This window comes from Dermacentor andersoni, chromosome 3 (assembly GCF_023375885.2).
Source record: "Dermacentor andersoni chromosome 3, qqDerAnde1_hic_scaffold, whole genome shotgun sequence".
NCBI classification, from domain to species: domain Eukaryota; kingdom Metazoa; phylum Arthropoda; class Arachnida; order Ixodida; family Ixodidae; genus Dermacentor; species Dermacentor andersoni.
In genome coordinates, this window is record NC_092816.1 from 23452475 (window position 1) to 23475051 (window position 22577).

The 22577-nt window shown below is 44.8% G+C and overlaps 1 protein-coding gene across 1 annotated transcript in view; it reads left to right on the top strand.

Moving 5' to 3' along the window:
- Positions 1-3571: 3571 nt before the first annotated feature.
- pelo (pelota mRNA surveillance and ribosome rescue factor) overlaps positions 3572-22577 on the top strand; it is a 30658-nt gene continuing 11652 nt past the window's right edge. The window contains exons 1-7 of the mRNA XM_050168570.3: positions 3572-3743; positions 5214-5306; positions 13080-13230; positions 13387-13477; positions 14168-14331; positions 19392-19452; positions 19528-19568. Coding sequence (XP_050024527.2) covers positions 3703-3743; positions 5214-5306; positions 13080-13230; positions 13387-13477; positions 14168-14331; positions 19392-19452; positions 19528-19568 — 642 coding nt within the window. The 5' untranslated portion in view covers positions 3572-3702. The remainder of the gene's footprint in view (positions 3744-5213; positions 5307-13079; positions 13231-13386; positions 13478-14167; positions 14332-19391; positions 19453-19527; positions 19569-22577) is intronic.

Genomic DNA, 22577 nt, shown 5'->3' on the forward strand with positions numbered 1-22577 from the left:
GCACAGTGCTTTATGTGCACCAATAGTCACAAAATCGATAAGCTATATTCTGTGACTCAAAGGCATCCCTGCAGTCACTCTTATCAGCTCTGCGCCGCAGACCGCATGAACGACTGGTAGCAGATATACGGTTACGTTACCATCAAGCGGTGGACATAGGCCACGACATTGTATTTCAGTGGCTACCTGGGCACTGCGACATCATTGGCAATTAATGTGCCGACAAAGCTGCCCGGGAGGCACATTGAGAATATGAAAGAACTTCGATACCATTGTCGAAAACTGATGCAGCGCGGCGTCTCAGCGGTCTTGCCCATATATGTAACTCTAAGAAAATACACCGGAGTTTACCAACCGGCGCCTATATGCCATGGACCCACACAGGAAATTGAAGCTTTTAGTGGGCTCTAACCTGCGGGAAGAAGCATTACTGCGCCGCTTGCGAATAAGAGTTTCTTTCACAAACGCATACTCATTCCGAATTGAAATGGCGGATACTGCGAATTGCAGCACATGTAGTGTTGAGGAAACCATCAAACACCTCTTATGTGACTGCCCCATATACGAGGATGAGAGGAGTGCCCTTCGGACAGCTTTGGGACGCTTAGATGACAAGCCCGTTACAGAGGAGAAGATCTTGTGCCCATGGCCTCATGCGTCTGCTATGTACAAGGCTACAAAGGCGCTGCTGCATTTTTTAAATGCACTAGCCTGTATGACCGCATGTGACTAACTTAGCGATGAACGCTTGTCTGTGTAACTGAGCAAACTGTGAACCTCTCTTCCCTCTCCTCTTTGAATCCCCTTTCTGTTCCCCAGTGCAGGGCTGCCTACCAGGCTGAGTCAAGTTAACCTTCCTGCCTTTCCCTTGTGACTTCTCTCTCTCTCTCTAGTGTCAACACCATGGTGCCACTCGGAGAAGTACTGTCATCGCTCGGTAAAGTCGCTTCATCGTGCTGAAAAGTGGTGTTATCTACAAAGAACACTCAACGCACTGTGCGTGAAACACTGCTTTAATGAGAACTCCCTAAATAAAACTTAGCTGAGAGATCTCAATATGGCCAGTTTGTCGTCTTGCGTCGTTCCGACCTCATGAGCAGCAACACTACACTCGGAAACATTTACTCAGCAGCACTAAACTCAGCAACATTTCGACACAACACTAAACTCAGCGACCCGCTCAGCGACAAGTAATGCTCTCGCATTTACACATCATAAGAATTGCTTAAATGTCCCCATAGTTTCTTGTTTTCTTTTTTTAGTTGCGTCGGCGCCATGACACTTGCTCCTACTGCGCTGCGGACGGCAATGTGTTAGGCGTCTTTCGAAACAAGTTCCGCTGCCGCTTGTGTCATCGCCGATGTTTCTCTTGGGTAGTGCTCTTCTACGAAGTCTGAAGAATGGGGTTGCCTTACGTCTAATGACTTTTGCATCCCCCGATGCGAAGGATATTGGACGGTTAAATTTTATTAGCCGTGAATGGAAGCGTGCTTGCGTTGCGGTCGGCAAATTTGTGCATATGGGGTGTTTGTTTCGTTTTGGGTGCACTGTTGATCCAAACTACCGAAATCACTTTTTGTGGAGTACATGACATGATAACAATTATGCGAAATATGGATGAGCTACGAAAGCTGTACAGTGTACGAACGGACTAGTGCTTGCTTATATGTTGTGAAAGCTCAATCTGCTCTATTTTCGTTGCCAATGCGCTCCAAACGTAAGGAGTCTGCTTTTCTTTCTTCATTCTTTTATCGCATACAGTATTTACTCCCCCCCCCCCCCCCCCCCCAACTACAAACAACGTTTAATAATGTTCATGGACACATCGATAGTGCAGCTGCATGCTGAAGGCGTGGTTTTTTATTTCGTGCTCACGCTCCTATTATGAAGGCCTTGAGCTTCGTAGTTAATGTGACGTAAACTAATGACGCCAAACCATATGAAGAAACTACCAGACAGGAAAGAACGTCAGTGATACGCTTATGAGCCCGAGCAGCAATCAACATCAGTTCTTCGAGTATACGTATCTAGAATAAACATGCATGTCGGCAATTTAACTCCCATTGCTATCTGATCTGATGTCGGCGAATGTGTGCCTTGGCGCGCCGGCACCTACCTTAAAAAGCGCGCCTGTCTTCTCTAAATAAACGTACTTACGAACGACGTTCTTTTCTGTTAGGTCGTTCCTATAGAGTTTCGCATCTTTGATGGGTGTGAACCAAGTAGCCCAGCGAAGTAGCGAAGAGCTTTGTATTTGTTCTGCCAATCTCAAGCCTCTTATGAAGAAGGCACGATCACAATAAACAACAGCATTTTGTCGAGTCTTCGAATTGCAAATGCATGAGTATAAGGTTACAACCGAACCAATGTTTTTCCTTCTTTTTTTTTCATGCAGTGCCAGATTTATCGCTTAGTGCCAGGCAAGAGACAATGACGTAATATAAAAAATGGCCAGGCTTAGCTTGGTTAAGCCAAGAATGCGCTGCATATTGCGCGCGAGTTGGGGCCCAGCTTTTCCTCCGGCTGTCGTGACGTCACGTCACGTGATTGCGCTAAAGGTCAATGGTGGCTGCCCGGCCGCGCCCAAGGGCTGAACTGAGTGATTGCAATATGCAACGCATAATAGGTTACAAACATGTGTGCTTGAATATCTTGCGACCATCTCCTTTGCCTCTTGCTTAGCGTAAGACTACAACAAAAGGTAAGAAAAGATTAGAACCGTCAACTAGGGTCCAAAATTATTCATGTGATATGACATTTAGGACCTGTATGAGCTTGTTTAGCGATTCCGTAAGCGCTGCTTAACATAGGGCCTGCTCAAACAGATAACCAAGCTAGAGCTAGCAATTGCTTTCTGCAGTAGTCGTGAATATCATGGGCGCGAAATATTGTTTGGATCAAAATACTACAGTTTTCTCTCCGCCTGCTTCAACGCATCTTTTACTACAATTGTACCTCTGGCCCGCCTAACAATACCTAGGCTATTGCGCCAAGAGTTATTCACTCAATAAATGCCGAATACACGATTACACCAACGGGGTACGCGCGTTTTCAAGCGGGACTACGCGTCACGGGGCGAAAGCGCATACTGCGAGGGCGGGCGACGAAGGAAAGTGTGGGCCACGGTGGAAGAATAAACTTATTATTCTTCCACCGTGGTGTGGGCTGCGAGGAGAAGCAATGACCGGGCGAGGAGGAATGTCGCTACTTTGTTCACTCCCCTTGTTGATGATGGCCCCTCTTCCCATTCCCTCCCCCCACCTTCCCATTCTGGTGTTACATTTGCGTTTGATACTTGTAAACCAGGGCATGCTTCTTTAAACACCTCGTGCATCGCAAAAAATTTTCGAGTAAGCATGATGTACAATGCGCCCCGCCTCTTCTGTCAGATGAATTTAAATTTCCCGCTTTCAGACAAAAAAAAAATGTTACATGTTAACAACCAAATATTTGTGCTAAATATGTTTCCTGAGTGCACCAGTACACCCTAAAAATATTTTATTTCCTACCAGTAACAGCTTGTACATTAATAAAACGATTTCAACGTTGCTGATGTTAGCCACGGGGCGGCTACGTGGAGCAGAATCATGGATGTCGGTGAGCTTGGAAAGCATCTGAAGTTCAGTTCTGATTTTATCTATTTCCCATTCATCAGATTCAACCATTTATTTATAAACTGACGAAGGCTTCAAAGCTCCAACAATGAAGCTTGTTCATAAGTTCTTCGAAAAGGACGGCAGTGGGTAAGCAATTCCAAAAAAGGCCATTGGATGAACAAGTAACATCGCCGGAGTCGTGGCAGCCGGGATTTGAGTTACCGCAATGGGCATTGTCAAACGATAAATTGTATCTAATGATCTTACACATAGCTGTCTGTTTTATTTTCATCTCTTGATTGATATATGGCCAGCTTGTGGGAAGCTCCTAGCGCGGTGCGGAGCTTGATCGGACATGCAAATTTGAACCAAGTGCACCCCCGTATTCGTTAGTCAAATCTACCGAACCGTACACCAGAATTTAACTGCCAACTCATTTTATGTATGAAGACGCGCATGTATATGAGTGTTCAAGGATGGTGCACTTAGTGAGTGCCCGCTGGCACATGGAAATTTTTACAAGCAACGCTTTACTATGTTCATTTCGCTGGTAAAACCAGCTTGTGATCCGCATCCATAAATGTATCACCTGACAGGCTGATCATTTGATCGCAGTGCCATGCTCGCAATGCTCTTGTTGCCAATAAAAATAAAATATTTGCTTGTGCTTGGAGATATTCGAACGTTCTAAATCACTTCGTTCTAGAACTGAGCATCCGATGCAATTCTGTCGTCTAATTTAAATAATGTAAGTAACGTGAATTAGTTAACCTGGTTAAATGGCCTTCTACTTTTCCAAGTTATACGGCAGATAGTCCATTGCGCCTAAGAATGTGGTCTAAAAGAAGCAATCGGAGTACCCATGAATATTTTATTCTAGGAATGAATGGCTGATGTGAAATTCCTATAAAAAACAGTAACCTCATGTTATGATGTATGAATCTGTTAAGACTTCCACCTCCATGGTACTAATTCCACAAGTCTAAGGGCAATTCTTTCTGTTTGTCGTAGTAGCTGAAACTATTATTGGCGCACAGTGAATGGTGCACCCTTGTTCAAATCTGTCTTCACCATTAGTCTCCCTCGTATGTGTTTTGAGGGACTCTAGGCTCTACGTCACTTGATAAGTGGCACTTCGGCAGAGCAGTTACAAGCAGTGTTTTTGACGTGTGCCTATAGCTAGCAACACACCACCTCCACAACACTCCTCCTTCATATTTTTTTACTGAAGATAATGTAAACACTTAAAACTTTGTTGCTTTCCATCTGTGTTTCCCACTTTCCTGCTACATCCAGTCATTTATTGCCCACTTGGCACCTTGTCATGTGGCTCTGGTGATCATACATGCTGTCCAAGTGTATACACTCTTCAGTGTATATTTTGTTGTCCTACTTCTTAGTGAACGTACTAGGGACTTATATCCAGATGTGATCATCTACAAAGCGCATCCAATCTTTCCAAACACAATGAACCAACTTGCCCAACAACGCATTCTGCTAAACTACATAGGGGAAAAGCTTAATAATCATACGGCGTTTGATCGATAGCTGGAAACCTGAGAAGTTGTTGTTGCAGATGTGTTTACCTTCATTGATGTGATGATTATATGATTTCAGGAATGTCACACTCATTCCCGAAGAAGCCGAGGACATGTGGCACGCCTATAACTTGATGTCCGAGGGCGACAGCCTCAAGGCTTCCACAATCAGGTTTGTTGACGGCTGTGATCATACACTCGGCCCTTGTTGCTGCAAATAGTGCACGCATGCCAGAAAAAGCTATCCATGGTTTGCAGGAAAGTATCAGAAGCTAGTGATCACGAAAATCAAAAGCACTGTTGTATCATAGCATTTGGTGCACATTAAAGTAAGATAGGCTGATGAAGATGAAAGAAACCGAAGTGGTTGAACCAGAGGGGGTATTCCGTAAGAGTCCACCAAGTGGACTGTCCATTTCGGTCGCTACTGATTGGATGCAGCTGTACGAGAGAGGAGGAGACGAGCGGCCCTGGCCAATCAGTAGCGGCCAAAATGTACACTAGGTGGACTCTTACGGAAAACCCCCCAGGCCTGAATTCCAGCATTACAGCATTACTCATAGATCAGGTGTAGCTATGGGACTCTAAACAAGTCACTGAAGCCTCTGGCCTTGTATCCACCACTCTTGCAATAGCTTCCATGTGTACATTGTAAGTTGCCAGTCGGACTGTAGGGAACAGTGCCACCTGTAGCAGAGACTTGGTCTGGGGCATGCAAGTGACGTGTGAAGCAGGCGGCAGATTGAAGGAGAATTGCTGAACACACATTGCAATCAGTGCATTTTTCTATGGCTTTAAAATGTTTACATTTCTTAAAAAGCCCCAAAGCACTCTGAGCTGGCAAATTATTTATATAGCAGCAGCTGTGTACCACATTGTAATAAATGTACAGTCATAAGTAACTGATGCCATAAAGCAGAGTTACAGGTGTTTAATGAATGACTGCTCGGTTGCTGTAGTGTTTCACACTTTTGCTGCCCTATCAATGAGCACTCTCTCATGCTTGTCACATTACTTTTCTCACCAACTCCAGGCTCTGCAGCAATAGCTACAGTTGCAGAGGGGCATGGGTTGTTTCTTGAAGTTGCGGCTTATCCACTGTGCATAATGCTGCCATGTTCATGAAAGGTGACTGTCATGGCATCTTATACACAATATATGTGTTTATTTAAAATGTGTTCAAAATGTCAAGCTTTGTTCAACGGCTCCTTAAAGGCATCCTGAATCTCCCCTCGGCCTTGGTGAAAAAACATATTCCGTGGATAGCATACACTGCTCTGAACATCTCAGCCAAGTTTTGCAGTCATGCACGGCATGTGGAGCTCACAAGCGGAACGCAGTCACCTTTTTCTTAAATGTTCTCTTTTCAACAGAAGCCTGCTCCTCACTCTTTTCTGGATGCTTTATTTTGTAATTCCCAGATTCCCATATGAGACTGCTATTGGTGAATCACTGATGTTAATCAAGAAGGGTGTTTGGATTAGTGCGCTTTTTCCTACTTTTACTGTGTATATTTATTGACAAAGTTTAATAAACAGGCTGAAGTAAGCAAAAATATGCTTTCGAATTTCGATGAAAATTATGTACTTCCAGAAAAACCTGACTATTGTCTGCTCACACACGGATGCGGGCAGCCTGCGTAGGAATTAAACTTTAGCCACCCTGCTTATTAGTGTCGTAGCTGTCGGGTCTCGTTAATTTAGACTAATTTTGAATGCTCAACTAGCCTCGAACCACTCGAAACTTAAGGCCAGACCACACGTATGCTTGCCAGCGCGCGCTCACTCCTGGCTACTCCTGGTTAGATGCCTTGGCAGACTTCGCTTCGTATTGAGCTATTGATAGCTGTCACGGTACGGCATTATTCGAGTCGGTGAAGCAGCGATCAACATGTGCCAAAAGGTCATGGGAATAGGAATCGGTGAGCAAGAAGGGTATTGCCGGCCACTCGGGCAAACGGCCGAAAAAAGTCAAAGGCAGGCTTAAGATTATTTTTTGTTGTTGTTGGCGCGATCGTGATGCCTCAACAGCTTTTTGTAGGAACCCCTGTGTATCCTCTGCCACGCGCGTGCATTGAGAAGCTTGCTGAGATGGCAGGGGCGCGAATACCCCGAAATATGTGGTGTCTCTGTGCAATCCCGTGTCCACGAATTGCTGACAGCGTATGTGTGTCAGACGGTTTGACGCCGTATGGCGTACTGCTGTCGTTTCTTCTGCGTTTCTGAACAGACAACAGAGGCCCGCCAAGAACTCAAGGGTGTCCGTGTGTTTGTGTATGGGGCAATGCAAGTGCACCACCTCTAACAGCAGGGGTGAATCACCCGTTCCCTCGCCCCTAATTAAAAGGGGTGCGGCCAATGCCTTGGGAGGAGCCATGATACAATGGGGTGAGCTTGATTGGATCGTCACCAATATCTGCCCTTCCCCAACACAGGGAACTAGGGAAAGGAGAAGTTATTTAAATGCAAGTTTTAGACCGAGCTAAGCAGTCTAGAAGCTGAACCTATGATCTGCTGAGAAGCATCGAGGGACTAGTGCCGTCCAGTATCGCCTGGGCTGCCTAGCCGCGTCTGAACTCCGAGTGGCTGGTTGACGTAAGAGATGACAAAGCAACGTCTGCAACGAAGCTCATGGTAGTTCCCCTCAAGTTAACTCAACCTGCACGAGGGACGTCATCAGATCTAGACTCCCAGGAAACCCAGCACAGCAATCGCATCCACCGTAACGAGATTGGCTCGCCAGCATCCTTCGGAAAAACTCTGCCGTCGACTCCACGCTTTATGGACTTGCTGCTGCTGCTCAGCCATGCTTATGCCGCCGGTTGTTCTCTTTTGAACTCTGTTTAGTGGACCACCGTTAAGTTTATTCTTGTGTGGTGTTTGTTTATATATTCACTGTTAATTGCTCATTGTATTTCTTTCATTGTCATCATTGATCTGTATTAAGTTCATGCGTGTAGTGTTTTTATGTTTCTTTTAATTTGTGTATCGTCACTCAATAAATATTTTTTTTTTCTCTCTTTCTCCCAACTCTGATTCCTTCGCTGTGTTCGCTTGAGTATGGAACGACCAACCGGCTTGTATACCCCATCGATGACTTTGCACCGACGGCAAACGGGTGACAAGCCGTGACAATAGTGCTTCAAGATGTGCAAGTTGGAGGTGGCTACTATATTCGGGCAAGCCCGTGCAGGACAAAGCCAGTTCACACCATGTAGCATGGCCAGACTGGAGCATATTACCGCGAGCATGCGCTCAAGCCCTGTCGTGCACAAAGCTGGCGCTCCACATGCCTACTGCATTTGCATGTAGCTGCAGTCTGCTACGTAGCGCAGATACCGCGGCTGCCACGGGATGTAGCGACGAGTCCACTGGCTGAGCACACTGCGGCTCACTGAAGACAACCACGTTTGGTGCGTTGTACGTGCCAAAATTGGAAGTAGTGACGTCTACATGAACATCCAAAATCAAATTTGGACTGCGCGCCACGGTGGTGTTCAGTAGGCAGAGCATTGTGGGCAAGCCTCCCTCTGCTATAGCACTTCGTAGTGCAAAGCATTGAAGAAGAAGTGGAAGCACTGCGAACGGGATGGTTGATTGCCAATAACTCCGCTTGTGCTGAACTCATCGAAGTACTCCTTACGGCAAAGTATTTATGAAATAACCTAATTTTACTGCAAATGCATTTCTTGACATAGTAGTTCTGCGGAAACCCGCAAGGTGGAGAGAAGTAATGAATAAATAGAAAATCAGACATCCACCCGTTCGTAGCAATTGCTACAAAGGAAACCCATACGGGTTCCTCGAAAGAAAGAAAAGCCTTATAGTTGGAAGAAAAATTCATCCTGGTCCGGGACTCGAACCCGGGACCACCGCCTTTCCGGGGCAGTCAGTCTACCATCTGAGGCTTTTCTTTCTTTCGAGGAACCCGTATGTGTTTCCTTTGTAGCAATTGCTACGAACGGGTGGATGTCTGATTTTCTCTTTATTCATTACTTCTCTCCACCTTGCGGGTTTCCGCAGAACTACTACGTCAAACACTTGCCTTTGCTTCGTGTTGTCAACAAATTCGACTTTGCCCTGTCATCTGCTAGCCGCCTGGTTAGCTCAGATGGTAGAGCGGCTGCCCCGGAAAGGCGGTGGTCCTGGGTTTGAGTCCTGGACCAGGACGAATTTTTCTTCAACTATGAGGCTTTTCTTTCTTTCGAGGAACCCGTATAGGTTTCCTTTGTAGCAATTGCTACAAATGGGTGGATGCCTGATTTTCTCTTTATTCAAATGCATTTCTCTACTTTGGTAAAAAGTGGTTCAGGGCCCCTTCAAGTCGTCAACATGGAGAAGTTATTGTCTTCGGTATTACTATTAGAATCACTGCATATTCAGGCAATGCACCAAGCGATCAACAGAACATGTGGTATTCTGCCCAAAACCTATGCATGCACACTGTGCCATCTCGCCCCTACGTAAACAAGAACCATTATGTTCGCTGTCGTTGTGAACAACGGACCCATGCGGGTCAAGTTTTCATCTTTTTATCATACTCTTGGTGAGTGTTTGTTTTAATTTCATCGTGTTCCTCCCTCACAAGATGGGTTTCTGTCAAACTCTTAAGTGATTTTGTTCACTCTGAATGCGAGAAAGGCTGCTTCCCACACAACTGTTTGCGTGTTTATGAGATCAAGACGCACAAATGAGAATGATTACTGAATGCAGCATCACTGAAACATTCAGATTGCAAACAAATGTGATCTTCCCATGCCATCAAGCGTGCCCGCCGAATGAAAGATGTTTGTATCTTGCTCACTCCCCCTTTTGCATTAACTTATGTTGTAATTTTCAACCATACTGCAATGTTGCTTTCTGAATTAAAGATAGAACAAGGACCTCGAAAGCTTAAATGCATCTCCGACTCGTCAACGCCTTATGTGTTAGCACTGCCTACAGTGCTAACACCTACCCTAACCTTCATACAATGCAATGCTGCAATGTCCTTCAAGAGCAAGAATACAATAAGTGCTACTTCAGATCACTTCTGGAAACAAGAAGGCAACTGCTACTAATCTAGATGACCCATCTAGACCAAAAGATGTAACAGAAAACACACGCACAGCAATAATGAAAGTATACAACTCTGCTGTCAGTGGCTTGGACTGCTGCTTGCAGAAGCTCAGCAGGCACAGAAGCGTGTTACAAAAATGTGCAAAACTCATTACTATGAAATTCTAGAAATGCAGCTTTGGCTGTAAGTAATGGTTATCTGGCCAAGGACTTGAAGTAAGTCCTTGGCCAATGGCCAAGGACTTGAAAAATTATAGACCGATCAGCTTACTGTCCGTTGCCTACAAAATATTTACTAAGGTAATCGCAAATAGAATCAGGAACACCTTAGACTTCTGTCAACCAAAGGACCAGGCAGGATTCTGTAAAGGCTACTCAACTATTGACCATATTCACACTATCAATCAGGTGATAGAGAAATGTGTGGAATGTAACGAAAACTTATATATAGCTTTCATTTATTACGAGAAAGCATTTGATTCAGTCAAAACCTCAGCAGTCAGGGAGGCATTACGGAATCAGGGTGTAGACGAGCCATATGTAAAAATACTGAAGGATATCTATAGCGGCTCCACAGCCATCATAGTCCTACATAAAGAAAGCAACAAAATCCCAATAAAGAAAGGCGTCAGGCAGAGAGATACGATCTCTCCAATGCTATTCACAACGTGTTTACAGGAGGTATTCAGAGACCAGAATTGGGGATAAGAATTAATGGAGAATACCTTAGTAACTTGCGATTCGCTGATGATATTGCCTTGCTTAGTAACTCAGGGGACAAATTGCAATGCATGCTCACTGACCTGGAGAGACAAAGCAGAAGGGTGGGTCTAAAGATTAATCTTCAGAAAACTAAAGTAATGCTTAACAGTCTCGGAAGAGAACAGCAGTTTACGATAGGTACTGGAAGTGGTAAGGGAATACATCTACTTAGGGCAGGTAGTGACCACGGATCCGGATCATGAGACTGAAATAATCAGAAGAATAAGAATGAGCTGGGGTGCATTTGGCAGGCATTCCCAGATCATGAACAGCAGGTCGCCATTATCCCTCAAGAGAAAAGTGTATAACAGCTGTGTCTTACCAGGGGTGCGATCTTGTACACGTTCCAATATACAACGGAGGCGGTCCGTTCCACCGGACCGCATACGATTGGTCTATTTGAACCATGATGAATGCCATGACGTCAGTTGTGACGTGATATCTGCTGTCAATCATTCCGTGTCGTCTGCTATCGGACGAACGCAACGGAACGGACCGCCTATTTCGTGACGTAAAGAACGGACTGCCTCCGTTCAATTTTGGAACGCATACAAGATCGCACCCCTGTACTCACGTATGGGGCAGAAACCTGGAGGCTTATGAAAAGGGTTCTACTTAAATTGAGGGCGACGCAACGAGCTGTGGAAAGAAGAATGATGGGTGTAACGTTAAAGGATAAGAAACGAGCAGATTGGATGAGGGAACAAACGCGAGTTAATGAAATGAAGAAAAAGAAATGGGCATGGGCAGGACATGTAATGAGGAGGGAAGATAACCGATGGTCATTAAGGGTTACGGACTGGATTCCAAGGGAAGGGAAGCGTAGCAGGGGGCGGCAAAAAGTGAGGTGGGCTGATGAGATTCAGAAGTTTGCAGGGACAACATGGCCACAATTAATACAAGACCGGGGTTGTTGGAGAAGTATGGGAGAGGTCTTTGCCCTGCAGTGGGCCTTACCAGGCTGATGATGATGATGAATGGTTATCTGAAGCTTTCAGCATTTGAGTATGCAATTCCATAATGGAAATCTGTCAAACTAGTGCTTTGACCCTGCTTCCATGCTTGCGTAGCTGCCTCTTTATCTACTGATACAAGGGTCGAGTCATATTGGTGACACGAGATGGGAGCCAAAAGTAATATTTGCAGTTTGACCCCAACGCAATAAATCTGGGATTGCTGAATGTGTTAACACAGTTACATGTGTTGCTGTCTGCAGAGGCACCGAAAGAGGATGCTGTAAGTCTAAGTTATATATCTCAATTATGTTTAGTGCATGCTTATATTTTGCTCCAAATTATCTGTTGATGCTGCATTTGGTGTTTCTTTTGCAAGCCTCATCTCATAAGCATGCAATCATTTGTGCAGATAGCAGCGTTTTAATGTTTAAAACGAAGAAGTTGGACTTGCAAAATGTTAAGTGAATGGTTTAAAGCGACGGCAGAAGGCACAGATAGATAGTGCTGCATGCCTGGCACTTCTACAAAGTGTCACCTGCTTCATATATCAAGGATCAAACACTTTTCATTGGTGGTGCTGTTTGCTACACCATCCTGTTCATGTGGCACCTGTTCATAGCCTGCACTAAAAGGGCCAATATGCGAAAAATTACACCAGGAGAGTTACTACATGGAGGAATCAGGGGGCAACATGCTTTTTGCAGTTGGCCCTCACTTTCCGTGGTCCTGGGTGTCCCTGGCATAGTGGGTCGTTGGTGCAGACACTAATTTCATTGTGCGTAAAGGAGTTGTGCAGTTACCAGAGCAATGAATTGGGCTAGTTGGTAACATTCATTGTTCTTGCGCTATGTACGGCACACACTAACGGGACCAAGAGGAGCACTGACTAGGAATGAAGACACAAACTGACACGAAGTGCAATAACATGAAGATGCACTTCTTTGTGTCAGTTCGTGCCTTCGTTCCTAGTCGGTGTTCATCTTATCTCCGTGCCATACATAGTGCAAGAACAATGAGAGTTGTGTAGTACATGTGAGGTAAAGTGGGCAGTCAGGGGGGTTAGCTTGCAGGTAGCAAAATACCTAGCTGCCACCCACTGGGGAGAGAACCTTGAGATAGTTCAAAATAAAATTTTGTCACTCACAATGTCATTATGTTCTGTAATTGCAGGAAGGTCACCACAGAGTCGGCAACCGGAAGTACTGGGAGCAACAGAGTTCGAACTACACTCATCATCTGCATTGAGAGCATTGATTTTGACACGCAGGCATGTGTCCTTCGTGTCAAGGGCCGCAATATTGCAGAGAACCAGTATGTCAAGGTATGGCTTCTTTTTGTGACCAGTGCTTCAACTAACAAAAGAAAGGATGACTTAGCTTCTTTGAGGAAGTTTGTTCAGAAACAGGGTGCAAGGTCCAGCTGGTACAGACACATTTACGAACTCCAGTTTAACGACTCCTGTTTGCCACTCTTGCAGATGGGTGCTTACCACACGTTGGACTTGGAAATGAACAGAAAGTTCACACTTGCCAAACAACACTGGGACAGTGTGCATCTAGAGAGGCTCGGTAAGCCGGTGTCCTTGGCACTTTCTGCTATGTAGAAGACTGCAAACGTAATGTTAGTGGCCTGTTTAGTATGATGTCAGCAAAGCTTTACTTGTTTTTTTAGTATGGGCTTGTATGGAAGGATGATAAAGGCATTGTTGTAAGAGCTGTCTAAAAGCGAATTTGAGCTAATGTAAAAGCTTGGAACAGGTGATGAGATTTCAGACTGATACTCTGCTTTTCAATAATAGAAATGAAAATACAATACTGCTCATGATTCAGTATACTTAATGTTTATTAACACACGAAATGCTTTGCTACAATGCAGTTGTCATGCGAACATTACCATCTTTTATTGAGCCGCCTGTAACTCTCTCTTAAGTATTGCTAGAAACTCGCGTAATAAGCCTAAAATGATTAACCATTACTTAGAACCATTACGTCCAGATGGCACTATTAGTACCTCCTCAATTTGTTTCTGAAGTTTGAGAAAAATGCCTTGACTTTTATTTCTAGCAAGCTGCCTTATTTTCTGCCAATTACCCAAGTGCACCAATCGATATCTCAAAGTGTAACCTACTAGTCTGTTCTGGCTTGTGGTTTTCTTGAAGGCTGTTTTACTAGTAAGGATATTGCTACACATTTTACAGTTAATGTGATAATTACACTTTTTGCTGTGCATTCATCCTTGTTCACTTTGCTTCGTTCCAGACATGGCATGTGATGTCACTCAACATGCTGACCTGGCAGCAGTGGTGATGCAAGAGGGACTTGCTCATGTCTGTCTTGTCACGTCTTCTATGACTCTGGTGCGAGCTAAGATTGATGTCAGCATTCCTCGCAAGCGGAAAGGAAGCTGTTCACAGCATGACAAGGTTAGAAGGAATTTTTAGTGCCTTTGTTATTTGTGATGTAGCAGTGCAGCAAGCTCAGTCTTTGTAGAAAATAATGGCGCCACTGGGTGCCCAAGAGTTGCATAGTCCTAAAGGCATTGCATTGAGCCTGTCAGTCACTAGAACCTCCAGTCACTAGAAAGTTCCACAGGGCACGAACAAGAGTTTGGCTCTTTCTCTGTAGCTCTTTAGCAATGTAAATTCAACATAAGGCTGACTAATAAACTGGAGTCATGCTCACAGTGGTTTCATTTGTTTTCACAATGGCTGCACACCTCCTTGAACTGTGCCTGTTTATTGTGAAGTAATCTGTCTAATAAATGAGTCTAAAAAATGTCTTAAAATAAATGCTGCCTACTGGTGGAAAAATTAGTACATAGTTATTACTGTGACTATTGCGATTCTTGCATAACTTCGGAATCGGTGATGCATAGTACAGTCGAACCCACTTATAGCAATACCAGTTTTAACAATATATTGGTTATAACAATGAGAAGCTGCTGCACCATTAACTTATGTATGGTTTCCATGGTAAAATAATCCGCTTACTACAATGCCCCAATGCCGCATTATCGGTTATAACGATGAAGTCTGACTGCTGAGTGTCCGAGCTGAAAGGTAGTGAAATGCGAAATCCTTGAAAAGGAAAAAAAGGAAAACGAGAAATTCGAGCTGCTGCACGATAACCTGCTGCTCCAACGGCCACCGAGTGCTCATTTTCCAGCCTTCTGCCGCGCACCTCTGCCCCCGTCGCCTTGCCATCCCTCCAAACACGAATGGGCTGCGCCCATAGTTCTACGCCGCCCCACCCTCCAAAACACGGATCGACCGTTCCAACTGCGCTGCTCCCAGATTGCTCGCATCTTGCTCGCTGGCTAATCATTCAGCACAGTTCTGCAAAGAGCTTAATCGCTCGCATTTGTCTTTGTTGGTTGCATCGAAATCTTTCGTGGCCACGTGGTTTCTCAGCCTTGTTTGACTCGCCGCTGAAACGGAAGATGACTGATCCGCCCGCTGATCATCGGCAATGCACCATGTTGCCGGTGAAAAGAAAGCGCACGGCTGTAGATTTGGAAACTTAAGTGCTTCTAACCAATGAGGCGATCGTCGCGAACGTGCTTGCATCGGATAGCGACGACGGCAGCGATGAATGTGGTAGGACAGGCTGCCACAACGTTGGCCTCACAGGAGGCCTGGCAGATGATTCAGTCCCTTTGGGGGCTTCGTTTTCTTGAGGAAGCTTCCACTGCACTATGTAGAGCACCTGGACTCCCTGGAGAAGGATGTCGGCAAGCTTCGCGTAAAGCATGCAAGGCTGACAGACATGGGGTTTTCTCGTACATGCCAGTGAGAAGTACGAGGCGAGATGCTTGTGTCGATCTCACCTCAGAGTTTCTTTTGGATTTCTTAAGCTGACAGGCTGCCGCGGCAGCCTTCTCGCATTTTTAAAAGGCCCCTTTTGTGGCCACCAAAGTGATTCCTCGGCAGTGCTCGCATATCGCTTGCCACCGTGACCCCTCTTTGCAGTTACCATAGCAGTGCCATTCTTCAACGCCGACAGCTGCGGCTTGTTCCACACGATCGGAGAGCCCAGGAAGCAGTCAAATGAGTGAACACAATCAGCAGCCAGGCGGAGGAAGGTAGCTGCACTGGGCTCTCCATCATTATAGGTTTCTCACATCAGCTCTGCCATCCCCCTATTTTGATTTTTTCATGCGACTCGGTTATAACAATTATCATTGGTTATAAAAATGGAATTTTTATGGCACTTGAATATTGTTATAAGTGGGTTCAACCGTAAAAGATCTGCTTTTGATTGTTGAACAGGCATTTTCAAGTCTCATGCACTTTGACTACTTGTTGTGGTATCTTGACTTCATATCAGTTTGTTGTAATTGTTGTCTTATGATTAAGGGGGAATCTTTACTGGATGCTGTATTGGATATCATGCTTGTAACATGCCGTATTTACTTGAATCTAGGCCATCCCCAATACTAAACTGACCCTCAAATGTAGGCCAAGCAAAAAAGTGAGGACAGCATTCACAACATGAAGACAGCATTCACAACATGAAGACAGCATTTATTTAATACATATGAACATGCCAAGCTCACCCTACGTCATCATCGTAGCTAGCCTCATACGCTTGCGGATGCGCGCAAGCTCACGTCCGCGCGCTCACACATGTGCGGACAGTGCAGCATGGCTCATACGCGTCGAAACACGGCGCAATCTCGGTGAACAACTGCTCGTTATTGCATGCTTATCTTCCTTATCGCTGTCGTCTCCTTGTTGCAGCACCCGCCGTGGTTGCTCAGTGGCTATGGTGTTGGGCTGCTGAGCACGAGGTCGCGGGATCGAATCCCGGCCACGGCGGCCGCATTTCGATGGGGGCGAAATGCGAAAACACCCGTGTACTTAGATTTAGGTGCACGTTAAAAGAACCCCAGGTGGTCGAAATTTCCGGAGTCCTCCACTACGGCGTGCCTCATAATCAGAAAGTGGTTTTGGCACGTAAAAACCACATAATTTTTTATTTTTTTTTCCTTGTTGCAGCACATGCAAAGAGCGTCTCCCATTGCCCCCTCCAACAATGGGCGTTTTTCTTATTGATGCTGAAGTCCCTCCGGGCTTGAACATTTGGTGATCGGCTAGCACAACTCTGCAGCTAGCACAACTTTTCGTTTGAAAGTGGCAGCATAGTGGCATCGCCTGTTTGGGGTCATTGCAATAGTAACGCCAAGCTGCACGCTGATACGACGCAGGCCAAAATGGCGACGTCGCTTGTGTACTTCAGTTGGCTGCTGGCGCGTTTTTTTAAGATCCTTGAGTCTATCCAACCCTAGAGTTTGGTGTACAATGACTTGAAAAAGCTACCCACCTAGATTCGAATAAGTACGATAGCACCTAACCTAAAGCCGAAGGTGTCACGTCAGCCCCGTGAAACTTTAGGCAGAGGCTAGTACATCTAAAGTCAATATTCAAGAAAGCTCATCTAAGGACCACTTAGGTCCAACAGCCTAATTAGCTACGATTTTCAGTGCCCTTAGTTGAAAAAGTACCACCAAAGCTGTAACGTAGCTGCCACCTGCAGGCCACAGCAGGAACGGAACGTACATATACGCCTTGGAATGAAACAGGCAAAAATTAACATTTATTGTCAACTGCAGGGTGTTTATATAGTAATCCAGGAATGAGGGAATGGAAAAGGGACAGAGCGAGGTAGAAAAAAAAAAACATCACGCTTGCACAGTTTGCAGCATGGCCTCTGACACAGTAGCCGGTACAACAAAAGCGTTCATGCCATTATCAGTTGTGTCATGTGTGAAGGTTGTTGTTGTGGCCCCCTGGACTTTACCCTCGCCCAATTACCAGCCTGTGGAGGCAAATCGAGGACCTCCTCAATTATTGTTTTGATGTTCTTGACTGTGCTTTTCTTCCCAGCACCTCCACCAAATATAATGGGGTGTTTGTGACCAACATTCTTCTTTATAAACGGACAAAAACAGAGTAAGCCTCTAGCTGCTGAGTCGGCATCTTCATACTGTGTGAGCAGCACATTCTGCTTCTTCGAAAGGCACTAATATTCTTCACTAAAGCTTCTTTGGTGTCAGCACTGCAGGCTTCCATTCCATCGTTGATGCTTGTGTAGCTGTTTATGTCAACATGATTATCATTTGCTTCTGGTGTAGCTAGTAGAGTCCCTCCTCCAAGTCTACTATCACAACTGAGTAGAAGACGAGAATGGCAGCTGCTGAAATTCAGCTTAACAAAACTAGCTGACTAAGTGTAATTTTTCTTGCATCCTTCCTTTCTTTTGTATGGCGTCTGTGGGAAACCAGTGAAATGTCCATACACTGTTCTTCATATTCCAAAATATGGCTTAACCGTTCAGTGTAACGAGTCTACTGTGTTCACAGTTGCATTGTGCATCGTGGTTATTTTTGTGTTATAATTGTAAAGTTCATATTTTGCTCACAATTCTTCAAAAGTCATACCTCAGCAATGTAATAACTTGGTGAATTTAGTTCTGAACCTGATTTTCCGCACTAGATAAACCAAAAAGATGGAGAACGCTGAAGCTGCACCTTTAAGCGCGATAGCATTCAAAGCTCCCTGACTGCTTCTCACACTTCCTGGCAGCTGGAGCGTATGTAACCATGATGTTCACTGAGAAGCGCTGGCTGTGAATGCTAACAAATGTGGGCTTTCTGGTAGAAACGCAACCTCTTGCGTGGACCACGATGCGGTTGAGGCAAGCGCCATCCGGAGGTATTGCAAAGAACCAGGTGCAATGCTCCGTGGCCTCCAAGATATTCACGCGTCAGCATGCACAAATGGCAAATGCTGTGGCTGGTCTATGAATGATGGTGTTGGGCTGCTGAGCATGAGGTCGCAGGATCAAATCCCGGCCACGGCGGCCGCATTTCGATGGGGGTGAAATGCGAAAACACCCGTGGTGCTTATATTTAGGTGCACATTAAAGAACCCCAGGTGGTCGAAATTTCTGGAGTCGTCCACTATGGCATGCCTCATAATCAGAAAGTGGTTTTGGCACGTAAAACCCCATAATTTCAATTTCATTGGTCTATGAATGGTAGAAACGCTGGAAAAGGGGCTTCTTTGAGTTTTCGCGTAACAGAAATATTTTCTCATATAGTCAAATTACATTCCAATGCTATCATGTCTGCAGGTTGTGTATAAGTCATACTTTACGATTTTTCTACGTATTTTAGCTTTAAAAATTCAATTTGTTCATTAGCTTCCTTGCACAACATGGAGGACCTGGGTATGGGTGGTCCGAATAAAAAAAAATTCTTTTTGCCGAAACGACGTCCGACGCTGAATTTTCTGCGACAGGGGGCCCGCAACGCTGTCGCGTTAGAAGTGTCTGACTCTAGCTACAGTATAGCTATACTGTGTATACTGATTCGCTAGGGGCTCAGTTTTCTTGTACAAGCCCGTCAGCACATGAAGCTAAGAGAACATTGTTGATTGTGATGTTCTTTCAATTGATTATTTTCTGCTTTGTTTTATTTTAGGGTTTGCAGAGATTTTACGAAGCTGTGATGCAAGCAATTTTGCGCCATGTGAACTTTGATGGTGAGTTATTATGTCATCTACAAACAGGCACTGGTGAAATTATTGTATTGTGCTGTCCTTCATTGCATTTTTCAGTTGTCAAGTGTGTATTGGTTGCCAGTCCTGGCTTTGTCAAAGTAAGTGAAACTCGCTTTTGTTGCTTCTTCTAGGAGGCCCACAATATGCCTGATTTTTCTCTCCTTTGATGTGGGTTAATGCATACTCTATGGTTTTTATAAGACATAAACATCAACCATTATGCATACTGTAATTGTACCACCAGCTGCAATATCTGATGACCTGTGTCAGCACAGGAAGCATGATTAAAGATGGGCTGCTGAGCATGAGGTCGCGGGATCGAATCCCGGCCACGGCGGCCGCATTCCGATAGGGGCGAAATGCGAAAACACCCGTGGTACTTAGATTTAGGTGCACGTTAAAGAACCCCAGGGGATCAAAATTTTCAGAGTCCTCCACTACGGCGTGCCTCATAATCAGAAAGTGGTTTTGGCACGTAAAACCCCAGATTTTTTTTTTATGATTAAAAATGAAAGGCGAGTGTACTCAGGGCACTACCGTATTTTTACGTGTGTAACCCACACCAAAATTTCAAAACATTTAGCAGTAAAAAGGGGGGTGGGGTTATACGTGAATTGCCCGTATAAGCCACTTTGCAAGGCTGTCTCCTCGCGAAGAATGCTGACATCAATCTTAGCTTGCACTAAAGTCGGGGAAGACGTGACAAGACAGGCATGAGCAAGTCCCTTTTGTACCATCACTGCTGCAAGGTCAGCATGTTTAGTGACATCACATGCCATGTCTGGAACGAAGCAGAGAGATCAAGGATGAGTGCACAGCAAAAAGTCTAATGACCACATGAACTGTAAAGTGTGCAGCAATACCTTTACTAGTCAAATAGCCTTAAAAAAAATGCCAGACAGAATTAGTTCGTTATCTCTTAGGAAGCCCCAACCTCTCCTCACCCCTGCGTGTTGAAGCTCCCATCTCCCCGCTTCATGGTCACCCATTCTCCTCGTATTTACAGGTCACCCTTTTGTGTTTATTACAGTAGCTAGCAAATAGCAAACGCAGCACCGGCAAACTCGTACATCGCCCACTCTCACTATGCTCCCTTGGTCCGCACAAAAAGCTCTGTGATACGGTGGCGAGCCAAATCATTGTTGGGATTTTCGGCTCAATCGCATTTGCTCCATCATTGTTGCGCATGTGAAGGCTTCTCTGTCCGCGCTGTCACCTGCTGTCATATGAGTGCTAGCCGCGAAATGATCCATGAACATTCACGTCACATATACGGTGACTAGTTTGTTCGTGATAACATCTCAGGTGTGAATCCAGCATTGCCACCATTGCCAAGGAAGGGGGAAACTCAGCTGCTGGCAAAGATACAGCATAGACATGTCGCGCATCTATGAGTGGAGACTGTTTTTGCAAGGATTTGAGTATTGTTGTATGCAGTTATTTCTGCGGGTTATACATGTGGATATCTCTTTTTTTTCTTTCCGAGCTGTTGTAATTTGGGGTGTGGGTTACACATACAAAAATACGGTATTTTGTATTTACATTAAATGTCATGACGCATTGAATATTATGACACATGCATTACAGTTGAAACCATTTATAGCGAACTCGACAGGTCTATGAAAAGTGGCTGTTGTATCAGCACAGTTGTTTGTTACATGTGAACTTGCCCTTTAATATGTGCAAACAACACTGAAGCTGGCGTAGGCATGCAGTTATAGTTCAACTCCACTCTAGTCCAATAATTACATTATCCGTATCTTCATTTTTGTTTCTGGGACTTTCCATCACCTAGCTCAGAATTTCAGTTAAAAACACTGGATCTAAAGAATGAAATGTGAGCGTCGTAGCACTTCCAGTGTTCACTTCCAGTCACCTGTCATTCCTATACTGCCACCACCATTTGTTCCTTTGACAACTTGCAATATATTTTACTATCAACGAGACATGAGTGCATCCTGCATACAATCGTGAAGCATTCTAGTTGGTTAGAAGCGAAAATTACTGCAGTGTTTGCTATTTCGCAAAGGTCTCACCATTAATACGGCAAGAGGCTGCAATTGCTGAGAGCCATAAAATTTTCATTTTCTGTACCACTTCAGATGAAAAAATTCAATCTTCTGAAGGTAAAACAATATCACAAGCTGCTAGCAGCAACAAGCAATGACGTAAACAAATTGTCGACAAACAGTGCTTTCCTGATAACGGCGTAATGGGAAACGTAAAAAAGTAACCGCTGACCCTTTGCAACTTCGCGTTGCAGCAGTGCATTGTGCTGCGTTCACACAGTCTCAAGCCACTATAGCAAGGCTGGGTGGCCGTTGGTATAAGTCATCCAAATCAGCCCCTTCTTGAAGATGTGCTGTGAAAGCATGCTTGAAATCTGGAAGCTAATGACCTTTTTTTATTTTTTTATCTTATGGTGTTCAAAATATGCAGATGGCACACTCACTCATCTCAAAGGTCATGCCACTCGAAGGAGGGGGACGCCATTGCCGTGTTCCTAGTTTGGTCGCACTTCGGAGCTTCGGAATTTTGCATGCGCTGTCTTTTTACTACGACCGGAGTCTAAATCGTTGTTCTAGCAGTATAGCAGTTTAAGACTGCACTGTGTAGTATTAAGGTGTAGTTTCATTTGGTAGGGTCGAAGAATCTGTAAATGCACCGAAATTTAGTCATTATAAATGATCGATTGTTACAACTGGGATCATTATAAGTGGGTTCGAATGTATGGTGTTAAGCTTCAGCCATTTTCTGTTTGCAGCTTGAATGCCCTTGAGCTGTGCCAGCGCTATCATCTTTCTTATGGCAGCTGTTCATGTGAGGGCTTGTGACCCTGTCTGCTTTCATTTTCATCTCCTACGTTTAGCAGTTTATCTTCATATGGCGTGGTTTCCTGGCATACTTAGTGCAGGTAACTATGTTGTGCACAATGAACCTGTCGCCATTGTACCTGCCATCTTTTGCCTAGTACACACATTTTGTTTGAACTTTCATGTGCATGACAGGCCTTACCAGCTACAGTGATGTGTTTGAGTGTAGGCTGATGCTGATAGGCTCACAGAGCAGTCATTAGAGCACTGGTCTTGTAAACTAGACATTAGAGT